We start from the raw sequence: 13,824 nt of genomic DNA on the forward strand, positions 1-13,824 counted from the left end.
GTGAGCCTCTTCTCCCAGGTAACAGTGACAGGACAAGAGGGAACAGCCTTAAGTTGCACCAGGGGAGGTTCAGGTTGGATATTAGGGAAAATTTCCTTCTAGAAAGAGTGGTGATGCATTGGCACAGGCTGCTCAGGTAAGCGGTAGAGCCACCATCACTGGAGGTGTTCAAGAAAAACTTAAATGTAGCACTGAGGGATGTGGTTTAGTGGGCACAGGTGATGGGTTGACAGTTGGACTAGATGCTCTTGGTGGTCTTTTCCAACCTTAATTTTTTCTATGATCACCCAGCATGGCTAGATTAATAAGGAACAGTGAGATACTTCACTTTTCCAAGCATCTTGATGCTTTAACAGCACTCATGTTCAGTCAGTTATTTGCATCTGCCATTTGAGGCACAGACTACAGCTAGCTTTTATCTCACCAAAGAGAACAGAAAAGCCAAACTTTGCTAAAAGGTAAGTAAAATGAACTGAGGAGGAAGCCAGATTATTTCCTGACCCAGGCAGGTGCTTCCTGAACTAACACTCACATCTAGATTCCACAACAACATTTAGATCAGAACCAACAACACATCTCACTATTTAACTCTTGCCTTTCCAAAAAAGAAAGGAGGGAAGCACCCATCCATACTTTCAGGCACTGTGCAAGCCATCCTATCAAACACAGTTCTCTTGAGGCCAAGTCAGCTTCATGCTGCTACAAAGAAGCACAGCCATGAAACATGGGTGTGCTCTGTACTCAGAGACAGTAGCGACCGTGAAGGTACACTGCTTTTTCTTGCTGATATGAAACCTCAGCCCATAAAGCAGAAACATCTATTTTTACTATTAAACACACATATTATTATGTAGTGTGTGATGCAAAGACACTGTGCAAAGTAAGCTACCTTCCTTTCAAATTCAGGATACAATACATTGCTTCCCAGCTGTAGCAGAGGCCAAGGATACTGCTACCATCCTATGTTTTCCACAAAGCAGATTTTAACTCCAGTGGACAAAAGCTAGAATTTGGAGAATTAAGTCCACAGAATTATTTAAGGGGAAAAAGCAGCAACAAACAAAAACTTCAGCAATGCAGACTCTTATCAATTTTGAGAGTATTTTTACTCCCTTTACCTCCCACCACACCAAAGCCAAGCTGTGCAGGTGACCCTCACAAAATCTGAGCTGAAAGATCTTCCAGTTTTAACTGCACCGGTCACAGATCTAAATGCTAGGGGACTGCCTACCCATATAATTCCACCTCAAGTTAAGCCCACATAATGAAGAACAGATTTAGAATTGTTACTTGTGCTATATACTTTATCTTTCAGGCATGTCAGTCAAGACCAAAGATAAACGAGACAGTTAAAAAAAATGAGTGTTGCTCCAAAAGTAATGCCTCCTGTTTTAATTACATCAGTCCATGACATCAGAGGCAGACGTTGGTGAGATGGCAGCAGAGGTTCAATGTTCCCACCAACATCCTGTTGCACGTTGTTGCCATGTGACAGATGGCAGCAGAGTGGCACTCTGACACAATGGCATCTGACATGGAAATGTATATCAAGTAATGGTGTAAAACTGAATTCCTTCATGTGGAAAAAATGGCACCCACTGACATTCACTGATGTTTGCTGAACATTGAGGGAGACCAAACAGTGGATGTAGCACAGTGAAATGATAGTAGTGCATTTCAGCAGTGTCAGCAATGACAGTGGGGCACCTCTGTTCATACAGACTTTTAGAAGCACTGAAGCTTTTGTCCAACACTGGCAAAAATGCAACACTAATGGTGATGACTACATTGAAAAATAGTGTTTAGTAGATGAGAATTTGCTCTATCAAATAACATTACTGTGCTCTTCATATCTGTTGTTGTTTCCATGCAAAGAAATAAGAGGCATTACTTTCAGAGTGACCTACTTATAAAAATCTTACTCTGTACTTCTGCTAAGTTTTACCACTTCTGCTCCTACAAACACACTAAAAATAGCTCTAGGCTCCACAAGGACAAACTGGAAGCCACTAGGGAACAACAATGACAACAAAAAACAGCAGAACTCGTGGCTCCAAGCCCCTTAAAACAGAAGTCTACATCTGCTACTGTAATCAGTTCGTAAGAGGAAACATAGGGAAAACAGTACAGATACAACAATACAGGTAGTCTCAAAGTAACCATTTGCTACAGCCAAAATGAGATAGTTTTACAGCAACAGTTCCCAGGCTCCAAGGGGAAGGTGACCAAAGCAGCCTGTGGCACAGCTCTGAATCCACACTAACCCAACTGGCTGAAGTAGTAGTGGCATCAGCAAATCACCCACTCTAAAAGACAGAGAACGGAAGAACTACAAAAAGTAAGACAAACGTAGGTGTTTTCTTAATGCAAAGTGGTAGGTTAATTTTAGATGTAGCTTCCCAAAGAAGCTACCTGCATAAGAAGCAGAGAGGAAGGTGTAAAAACCCCAGCTGACTCTTTCTGGACCTCATAACCATTTTAATTTTAACATGAGTTAGAGCTAGTCCACTACGGAACTGTTCCATATTTTGCTAAGTTTTAAGAAAAAGAATGTGCATTTAACCTCACAATCTCCATCACCCTCAAAAGCTGCTTCTACCTCCAGGCCTATTAAGAGAAATAGCAGTTATAACCAATACAAATAAGGAATTCCTGTTGAAGGAAAAATATTAAGATGTAATATATTATTTTATCCAAAAGATGATTTACTTGGAAGCTTACCACTGTTCTCCATGCTTTGTTCAGCATTTGCATATGTACGAAGAAACTCTGCAAAAGCTCCATCTTGCTTCAGCAGCTCCTGGTAGGAGCCCATCTCTGAGATTTCTCCATCAGTCATTACCAGAATTGTATCCATTTGAGGCAGATAGTTCACTGCGTGGGTTACTAAAACCCGTGTCTAAATAGCAAAAGAAAAAAAAGTATTCTAACATCTCAAACTAGTAAATACAGTGGTTACACTTCTGTTCTCACAGCTTTAATTCTGTGTATAATACAGTAAAAAATATGGACGGGCATGCAGCATTTCAAAGAAAACAACTGCCCTTGTCTTTTGACTTTTCCCTAGCAGTATTTTTAATTAGACAAACCAAAGTACTTATTACAAGTAATATTCTTTTTTTCCCCCATGTTTAAAGCAAATGTCTAATGGTGAAATTTGTGCAACTTGGAATCATTTGAACTTAGCAAAGAAAAACAAACCGTAGACCAAAGACATTATTACATCATTACATACTTTATTTTTCAAGATTCCTTTTGGTCCAATGACATTTTCAAAAATATGTTTCCCAACGTGAGCATCAACAGCTGATAAAGGATCATCAAATAAATAGACATCTGCATTACAGTAGACTGCCCGAGCAAGACTAACGCGCTGCTTCTGTCCTCCAGACAAATTCACACCCTGGAGAAAATAAGACAATATGATCCTTTATTTACATCTAAAAGCAGATGTCTTGCTGTAGTGAAAGAAGCATAATGTTTGTGAAACAAAAAAGCCATGGGAGATTTATGCAAACCAGAGAAATTTTAGCATTGAATGAAACGGATAGTTATCATAAATTATTCACTACTATAGCATGAACAGCTACAGACGAAATCCCCTTAGAACAAGGTCATTGTCAATGAGGGGCTAGTAAACAAAACAGTATTGTTTACTACTCTTACAATGAATTAATAGAGACCAGACATACCTAATCCTGTACGTTCAGAGTCTAATAATTTTCCTCTCAGTCTTATTCCTACAGTGCTTCCCCTGATCTAATGAACAAATTCTGAGCACATCCTACAGTTTGCTCGGCCTTCCAACCAGCCAAATTTCTTATGAAGAAAATAAAGCCACACACTTACCTGAATCTGGACCTGAGGCTGACAGTTGGCAGCCAAATCCCATCTGAAAGTAACAAACTAGCAAAGCATACATCCCTACATATCCCTCCCTGTCTTCTGAAGGGCATCAGCTCAGCAGAACACCAAGCAGGTTACTTACACACAGCTGGGCACGTGTTTAAGGGACACCTGGTCCTGCTTGTAAACCAGAGCACTAATGTCATTTATGCAAGTTTCTAAATATCACACTGCACGTATTTTTGCAACCAAAAGCAAAAAGAAAATCCGAACAATTGTTCTGCACACAGTCCCCTTGAAGCATTTAGAAGGTTCTTCCCCTGTTTCCACAAATGTTTATGCTCTAGGACCATGGCAACTCAGAGCTGTTTAAAAACAGGCCTTATTAAGATGCTTTTGCATTTGTAACTGAGAAAACATTTCTCCCCTTTGAGCATTAAAGAAAATATATACTGGTCAAATTTGCTTCTTATTCTAAAGGATTTCTACTCAATGTTTTCAATTCAGTGTAACTAAGACAAAGTAGAATAGAAGTCATACGGCCTTATCTACAAATAATAACAGTGTTATAGTAGAACAGGCATTTAAATACCTTTTCTCCTATTTCCGTTCTGTCTCTCATAGGAAGAATCTCTAAATCAGGCAAAAGCGCACACGCCTCAATAACACGCTTGTACCGGCTCTCATTCAGCTCTCTTCCAAAGATAATATTATCTTCTAAAGTTGCATTTTGGATCCAGGCTTGCTGAGGAACATAAGCAATCGAGCCCTGCAATAAAATTGAAGTTCCTTATTCAGTACTTAAGACAAAAAAAAAAACTGCACACAAAGTCAAAGCACAGCAGGGCCTTGTGAGGCTGGCAGTGATACCTACTTCACAAGCTGCCTATGGTCATAGGTTCATAAGGTTGGAAAGGACCTACAAGATCATCTAGTCCAACCATCCTCCTATCACTATCCCTACCCAACTACTAAATCAAATCCCTGATTCACTATGGTCACTATGGAACCATACATGTGTGCTCTTGGAGAAGTGCCTGCTACAATATGTTATTTTTTTAATCCTCTCTGTAAGTAAATGCAACGAAGTGTGTTGGTGAAAAGTAAAAGACTTCAAACAAAACATGATTCCCTAACATAAACTTACAGGAAACATTTGTTTAGAGAATATTAACACAATTACTGGATGTTAAAAGTTATTACAGTTTTGTTCTTTCATCTAGCCATAAATTATGTTCACCATAAAACAATTTAATATGGAATGTAAGAGTGTTTGACAAATGCATTCCTGCCAAGAGATTTCTGCTAAAAGCAGGGGACATTGCTCTTATATAACGTAAGTTCAAAGAAAAAGACTTCACTGCTGCAAAATAATTTGTATTGAAATAAAGTTCTACCTTCCCTTGGCACGTTCTTACTTTACTATTTCCAGAACAGCTTTGGAGATGACTAAACATGCAATTAATCACAGAACTGTAGGGGTGGAAGGGACCGAGAGATCATTCAGTCCAACCTTCCTGCCAAAGCAGCTCCCTGGATCAGGTTGCACAGGTAGCTGTCCAAGTAGGTCCTGAATGCCTCCAGAGAAGGAGACTGCACCACCTCTCTGTGCAGCCTGTGCCAGCGCTCCGTCACCTGCACTGTGAAGATTTTCCCTCACACATTTTTGCACAACTTCCTATGCCTCAGTTCATGGCCATTTCCCCCCGTCCTATCACCACACAATGCAGAGAAGAGTCCAGCCTTATTCCTTTGCCTCCTGCTCTTTAGATATTTATACAGGATCAGATCCCCTCTGAGCCTTCTTTTTTCAAGACTGAACAGACCCAGGTATCTCAGCCTTTCCTCATAAAGAGAAGTGTTCCATGCTCTTTATCATCAATTCCTTTTTTTTTTTTTCCCCAAATGCAACAGATTCGCTTTGTTCTTAAATTAAACAGCAGCTTCTCCCATGTTTGGGTATCTCTGCATACCCTTTTTTTTCCCTTGCAACTTTCTGATGCCTAAGAAGGTATGACTTAATATTGCTCCTCTTCATCCTGGAGTGCGTGTAATAGGGTCTTTTTCCCCCATACCTGGCTGCCAGTCAGAGTCAACAGAATACTTATTGTTGAGACTTCCAGTACTCTGTCTACTTGGCTAAATCTGAAACTGACAAATTTGGAAGTTGAGTTAATGCTTAACAGAGTGTGGGCTATGGCATAAATACAGCTTGACAGGAAATTGGGCCACATGTGTATTCATTTGAAAGGTTGTCTCTCTTCTTCAATTCACTTGCAAATTTAGAATTAATCTGGCAATACCCACAAATAGCTGAGCAATCTGTCAGACATCACACACCTTGACAACCACATAGCCTTCTTTTTTGTCCATCTCCCCCAGTAATGCAGACAGCAACGAAGACTTTCCACAGCCAACTTGACCAACAACAGCTATCAGGGAGCCTTCAGGAACAGCGAAGTTAATGCTGAAATGAAGTGCACACAATTCAGCCTCACTTGCTGGCATATCCCAGTAGCTAAACAATCTACTGAGCAGCCCATATAAAGTCAGATGCAATGTGACACGCTCTGCAAATGCTGACACAGCACGTTAACTTAAACTATTTGAAAATACAAACCTTTCTTTCAGAAAGCACCCAGCTCTTCTTACAGATAGGAACTAGCACCTTCACATGTAATCAGTCAAAAAGAAAAGTCACTTCCAATTTTTCTCATAAATGTTCTGTAAGCAGAAACGTAACAGAAATCGACGCTCCCCAAACAGCACCCTTGTCCCAAAGGACACGCAATTTAAGACCCAGGAAAGAGCAGCCAAAATTAAGGAAGGGTACAGAGCATAAGGAAGACAAGGCACACAGCGCAAACGTAAGGGACACGGGATGAGGAAACTAACTGCATCCTCTAGATGGAGCTCATTCCATCTGCAGCCTGTAGCAAATGCTTAACATCTCTGAAGCTTCCCTTCCTTCCACTACACCTGTTCCTACTCCTTTTATTTAATATATATACAAAATAAGTATACGTAAAATAAATGCAGCAAAATAAACATAATAAATAAAAAGAAAAAATAACCGTATATTTGTTCTCCTGTTCCTTTAAGGAAACAAACTTTTATGTATACAGACTTTCTAATTTAAATACAGAATTTAAAGGTAGCACAAATACCAAGTGGAACAAAGGGTACCAATGCTTACCTATTCAGTGAAGGAGGATCTGTTTTGGACCAGCTAAAGGTTGCATTCTTCACAACAATGCTTCCCTCCACTGATAAACAGAAAATGTGATTTTACACAAACAGGAAGGCAAGCAGCTAAACTGTATGCTTTGGATTAAGCCACAGAAGTAAATTTAAGCACCCAGAAGTAGATGCCTATAGCTACTTCTGAAGCAGAACAAAAACCCACTGCTTAACAAAAGCTTGTGTTCTGTTCAAAGCAGAGTAATAAGCATAAGAATAGTAAGTGTAACTTCATCAGAGGTTCTGAAATTACATTTATTTAGTAAGCAGGAGGTATGTGAAAGTCAGCTATAACACCCTGGCTAATTCAACCATCTCCCACTTTACCCAACAACTCCACTGCAAAGTCAGTACAAGAAGCTAGCAGCCTCAATCTGACCTGAACTTCAAAGAAAAACATCAGCTGAACTGATCGTTCCACATGGAAAGTTAGATTACCACAGGGATAACAAGGAGGATAAAATACAAATAAAGTAATTTTGCCCAAAAATATCGATGAGAGAATCCCAGAATGATTTGGGTTGGATGGACCTTTAATGATCATCTAGTTCCTCTCTCTGTACCGTGGGCAGCAACTGCTAGAACACCTTGCTCAGCCATGCTCAGCCTGAAATTTTAAGTACTGACAGTTTATCCACAGCCCCTCTAGGAAACTTGTTTTCCCCCCCTACTTCCCATCTCTTTACAGGGGATCCAGAGGGTCCAAATGTTGCTCGGTAGTGTTATCTATCAGTTTTTACAATAACAACTGCATTTATCTCCTAAACAGCTGCATATAACCAGAGCAGCTAAATATACATCCCTTGATAAAGCAAAGCTCACAGTGACTCTCCCTGTACAAAATGAAGTGGAGGAACCTGTCAGAACTGGGACTTATCCGTTCTCTTTTAAAGGTACAGAAAGGGTTTACAATTGCTTTTCTCCAGAACACTCAGTTCTGGGACAGTTAAATATCAACCTCTTAACTTTCAAATGGGTACACCTGAAACTGTCTAACAAGTCGCTTTTAAAGTGATCAACTGTGTCTGTATGCAATCATTCTGTATCATGGACACAGAAGCTGGGGTGAGAAATTAAACCTGAGAAGGTGGTAAAAATTCTGTACAGCTTCCATTTTTTTTACAAGGCCTTCTCTCTGCTTTCTGGCTGAAATTAATTGGTGAAACCTAGCAAGTACAGTATATCTGTTGCAGAAAACAAGTGAGATGCTGCAAAAAAAAAAAAATTCTTTTTCAATAGCAAAAGAAACTCACCATTTGTAATGGGACCCCTGATTATGCTGTCTGGATCCAACTCCTCATGAGACAGGAACACCCGAAGGCGTTTCAAGGAGACACTAGCCTACGTTAGAAAGAGATATAAAACTATATTATATTCTGCTCATTATACTTAAGAACAATATTTTACACCATGTATACATTATATTGTTACTAGACCCTCCTAATCCCTCTTTTTAAAACCACTGTATAGCTTTCTGGGTAGTCAACCTTGCATTTCCCAATCAAGAAATATGACTGATTTCATGTACACTCACCTACCATACCTGGGATTGATAATTTTGCCTGTACAGCATTCAATACACAGAAAATACAAAGTTTATTTTGAGATGACTGAAATTCACCAGCCAACGTTATCTGAGCACACAAATGTAGTCTTTCCATCTAATGACTACTTCTACACTGAAAAAAAAACTGTTAATGAATGAAAGCTTACTTCTACTATGCTGCTGATAACCATAGGAAGTATGTTCAATGGAAACCTGAGGATGTTGAATAAAGCTAGGGATACAAATGCCTTCTGAGCATCCAGAACGTTGTTCTTGTCTATTTTGACATACACAGCAAATGTGGACAAGGCAACCTGAAACAAAGCATAATAGTTACAATTACAGCAACATCTTTCTTGAGCCAGAAGTCTGAAAATCAAAGAGCAACATTACGATAAACTGTATTCCCACTAACACCTCACAAAACAAACATTTTACTTAAATATACGGCAGCAAAAAAAAAAAAAGTAAGTTGATGGTGACTCTTGGAAAACTGAAGCGCACTGTTTTGTTTTCTGCACACAGTGAGGGGGAAGCCACAAATGTCTCAGTCTACTTGTAAACACTGCCTGAGTGTTTACAAAGCACTGCCTGAGAAGGGAAGGAATGACTGCAAGCCTTTGTCACTGCTCTCCTTCACTTCTAAGTCAATCGTAGACAATAGATCAGCAACATCAGTGGACTGAAAAGTTGGAAATATCCAAGTGCTAACCTCATTTTGTATTTCACAGGGACCACCAGAACCCTAGATATTGTACCCATGTTTAAGAGGGGTGTGATTCATTTTCTAAGAAATTTTAAATGTTATTGCATTACAATTATGAAGTCTTGTATTACCTAAACAGGTCACAACACAGAAGCTTACAATTCATGCTGAACAATAAAGTGACAATAAACCATTATCAAGATATACAAATAAGTCATACGTACCTACATTCTTCAAAATTGTGTTGACTAAATTATAATGAAGCTAAAGTAAACTAAGTTGAGCAAAAAAAAATCTACACAATCCTTCCCAGTCACAGTACGTCTACTCCTTGTACACTGTTTTCTTTCATAACAGCATTGTACCTCTGTAGATAACAAGGACCAACACTCCTTTCCCAAACTGACACAAGAAAACAAAGTTGTTAAATGATTGGTGATCTCCCTTCTACAAGGTATAAGCTGATTAGCTCAAACACCTACAAAACATTATCGTTAGTATTTATGTTTAAAATCTGACTTCTGTAAAGACAAGTCTTGTCCATCTTACAGTGGATGACTCAACTGTGCCTGGTACAGTAGTTTGTTTGTACAATCTTTAGTTTGGACAACCATATCCCAGTGAGAAAGCCCTCCCACAGACATCAAAAACAAGACAGGGGCCAAAGAATAACTTCAGAAGCAGCATGTCTGCACTCCTGTTTTGTTAGCAACAAGTCTGAAATAGAACCTTATCGGCACAGACAGCACTACGGGAGGTACTGAAAAACAAATAGTTTCCTGACAGCATTATTAAACAATGTGGTGAAGAACCCTGGCCATTGAAACAGGAGAAGTAAAAGAGAAAGTATTTTGCATTTCAAAAGTGCTGTCAAGTAGGTATGCCATTCTTCTTCTAAACTTCTCATCAGAGAATTACTACTGAAGAATAAAAATCTGAGAAACAGCAGTTAAACAGCAGCCTTGCAACAGTGGCAAATCCTCGAGGTTCAGGACCATTGTCACAACACATACACAACTTGTACTGACACAAAGCTGCTCATTAGGGGAATTTGTTTTCCCAGACTTTGCAGAAGAGCATGAAGGAGTCCACCTGTATAGTTTTATTTAGAAACTCCATTTAATAATATATTTATATTAAAACCATCGCAGACTTGTTATAGGAAAGCATCTGCTTAAGAATGCAGCTTATGTTTCCTATCCAGGGCACTGCTTCTTCTGCCTTCCATCATGCCCAGAAAATAATGTAAACACTACATGCTTGAAGGGAAGGAATTTGAGACTGGAAAGTACATTTAAACATCTTCAACTGGAACAGTACATATTTTATCCTAATGTAGTAATGGCTTCTATTTGCCTCTATGCAGAAGAGCAATGCCTCATTGTTCTAATAGGGTCTGAAGCAATTTTGATGTGATCTCACTCCTCTCTCTCTTTCATTAGTTTGAATGTAAGCTAACCACAAACACAGCACAGCTGTTTCACATACCACAAACATTTTTTTTGTACTAAGGATTTAAAGCAATCCCAGACTATGCAACAGCTTTACCTCTCTACATTGTTCTTAAATAGATGTGGGGAGAACCCAGGACAGAGGCACACTTGCAGGGCAACGTTCCATTTGATTAAGGACTCTAATACAAGGACCTGCTGCTTCCAGAAGCACACAAATAAGGAACTTTTACTCCACTGTCAGCCACCACTACTGTGTGCACAACACAGGTGATAATCTTAATCTGAGGGTACTTTTAGTCTTAGGTCCCTCGAGTACAGCAGTAAAAATAGCAGGGGAAGGCAAGAGGTTTTTAATTTTAAGTAATTCAGTCATCAACTTCTATGATGCGTTCAATTTGGAAGTTATTAAGATCCAAATAAAACAAATGCCTTTTCACAGAGAACTGAAGATAAAAGAGTTCAGTTTCCCACTACTGAAGAGGTAATTCCCACTTTATTAAAAAAAAAATGAATGGAGGAAAAGCACTCAAACACTCTTTTGGAAAACATGACCCAAAAGAGGACAGACCTACAAATCTCTTACACTTACCAAAAACGGAGCACAAACCCAAGTGAAGGTACCCATTGCAGCAAGGTAAGCAGATTTCTTTAGGACTTTGAGCTCTTTCTGTCTGATCTCCAATACCTTTTCTCTAAAGGCTAATTCCCAAGCATAAAGTTTTAGAACTTTAATCCCATTAAGAATTTCATTCATCAGCTTAATTCTGTTGTCTTTGCTCTTCATCTGTGCCACCTGAAAGTAACATTGCAGTAAGTATTTAGCAGAGCACAGCACTTGGCAGAACCACAAAGTTTTTAACTCTGATTTTTAAACAGTGAAATCAGCCTCATTATCATCAAAAGCTTACAAACCTCCAAGCAAGAAATCTGAGACACTCTTAACAAGTACGTAGAATAAACACAACATTTTGCACCAATTAAAAGAATTCTTCACACAACCAAAAGTCTACTTTGCATCTAACCTTAGTTCAAACTTGTTTTTGCTTTACCAACAGCTTTTTGATGGTGTACTAAGTCGAAAAGCTTCCTATTCAGCAGTAAGACAACAGAACATTAGGAAGAAGGAAACCTTTGAAGAAAATATTTTAATGAGGGCTGAGCAAAACCTGAAACGATGTTCTGACTCAGCACAGTCTGCAGGCTTGCACCACGACTATCCTAGACAGCCGTTACCCATGGCAGCATGGCTGTGTACTCCTACTTGTCCCATGTAGGAATCAATGTTGTAGGATATTCTTTTGAATACCTAGAGCTAAAATGTTTCATTCCAATAAATTACCAGCAGCTGAGGGAAATGTATTTAACTCAGCAGTAAAGCTGTCAAAAGAAAGCATGCAGCAGACTTTTAGAAACAAGTCACAGTAGTACATGTTTCTTAAAATCGCTGTCACATACACAGAAGCTTCTTACCTGATAGGTTTTTGTCTTCATTGCCATCACAGCATTTATAGGAACCAGAAGAATCATAACAGCAACACCTGCCAGTACAGAAGGACCTAAATTCTGAAGGGGAAAAAAAACATTTGATTGTAAAAAAATGTTTTCAGTAAGTACTTAAGTTCTTCAGTGAAACACTTATTGACAGCAGTGACAAAAGTAGCTCTGAAAGTTTTCTGGAACAGCATTTGCTCTGTTTGGCTATAAATGCTCCACTGTCCTCAACAACAGCTCTCTGCAGCCACACCTGTAAGACTAAACGTGAAACAACAGAAAGAATGCTCACCTGCCACAGTAAGTACAGTGCTAGTATCACCTGAAGAGGTGCAGACCAGATCATGTTTATATACGTAGCCAAATCCATGAATCTCTGAGCATCCACAGACATTAAATTCACAATTTCACCCACAGTAGAAGACTTTCTGGCAGAATTTGTGATAACAAGTGCCTTAAAAAAAGAATTAAAAACAAAAACAACAGACATCATGAAAAAGGTTTACTTACTTGCTTTTTCTTTACTAAATCAAAACTGCTTTACAGAACATTTAACTTTATGAAAGGAATTGCTTGTAATTATGCTTCGTACTCTGTTTACCCTGCACATCTAATGCAAATTGTGTTGATGGAAGCATTTGGGTAAAATTAAAAATAGCAAGCAGCTAAGTGTGGTTAGGGTTGATTGTTGTTTTTATTGGTTGTGAGGGCAGGAAGGTTGCTTGCTTTTGTTGTTGGGTTTTTGTTTGCTTTTAACTCTAGGAAGTGGAACCTTAGCTTCCTGTCACACATTTTTCTCACCAGTCCAGAGCTTTCTAAAATGTTCCAGCTTACTCCAGGCAGTGCTGTCTGTTAATTTACAAATGAAGGTATAAATCATAGAATATGGATGCCATCCTAATTTTTGCACAAGTTGAAGCAGTTGTATTTAAACTGGGGGTGAAACAAGGTTTCTTCTTTGCCAGTGGGAAGGAAAAGGCACCAGAACTTCAACTAATTAATCTCAAAATTACTTCAATTCTAATCTTTGTATTTATAAATAGATACCTTCTTACTTCTATTAAGAGTTATGACTCTGCTGAGCTGATTCCCAACTACCTGAATTACTCAGACTTGAACAGTGCAGTTGGACAGTCACTGGAGGTATCATTATATATTGAAAAGAAACACTTACCTTCCGATAAATTACACCAACAATAGCTGTTTTGAGCCTCATTCCAGTTACAAAGCAAATATGAAAATACTGATGAAGAATCAGGGTCTGAAGACAGGCACAAACAAACAGCAGCCCTGTATAAAAGTAGCCTTGCCAATCTGGGGCGCTTTTGTTGTTTACAAAGTTGATTAGCAATCTGTGGATAGAAAAATTAGCATTACTGACTTATGCAACTCAAGAGGAAGTTTCAAGGTTATAATGCGATTATTCCAAGCATTATGCAGCCATGCAAGCACCCAAAGTGCAAGACTTAAATAAAACACTGAAGCTAACTTCTCAGAAACAGGACAATTTTACACTGGCACTCACTGTTAACAAAGTACTC

The 13,824-nt window shown here is 38.9% G+C and overlaps 1 protein-coding gene across 4 annotated transcripts in view; it reads right to left on the reverse strand.

The window, feature by feature from the left end:
- LOC136046199 (multidrug resistance-associated protein 1) overlaps positions 1-13,824 on the reverse strand; it is a 59,226-nt gene that overhangs the window by 25,820 nt on the left and 19,582 nt on the right. For all 4 annotated transcript variants that reach the window (XM_065732631.1, XM_065732629.1, XM_065732632.1 and 1 more), the window contains exons 9-19: positions 13,458-13,635; positions 12,576-12,737; positions 12,263-12,355; positions 11,382-11,585; positions 8,800-8,946; positions 8,340-8,427; positions 7,043-7,112; positions 6,187-6,313; positions 4,439-4,615; positions 3,236-3,403; positions 2,722-2,899 (exon numbers count right to left, since the gene is read on the reverse strand). In XM_065732631.1, the coding sequence (XP_065588703.1) occupies positions 2,722-2,899; positions 3,236-3,403; positions 4,439-4,615; positions 6,187-6,313; positions 7,043-7,112; positions 8,340-8,427; positions 8,800-8,946; positions 11,382-11,585; positions 12,263-12,355; positions 12,576-12,737; positions 13,458-13,635 (1,592 nt within the window). The remainder of the gene's footprint in view (positions 1-2,721; positions 2,900-3,235; positions 3,404-4,438; positions 4,616-6,186; positions 6,314-7,042; positions 7,113-8,339; positions 8,428-8,799; positions 8,947-11,381; positions 11,586-12,262; positions 12,356-12,575; positions 12,738-13,457; positions 13,636-13,824) is intronic.

The sequence above is a fragment of the Cyrtonyx montezumae genome, unplaced genomic scaffold (assembly GCF_038088225.1).
Source record: "Cyrtonyx montezumae isolate F1298 unplaced genomic scaffold, pur_monq_1.0 scaffold_16, whole genome shotgun sequence".
Lineage (NCBI taxonomy): Eukaryota > Metazoa > Chordata > Aves > Galliformes > Odontophoridae > Cyrtonyx > Cyrtonyx montezumae.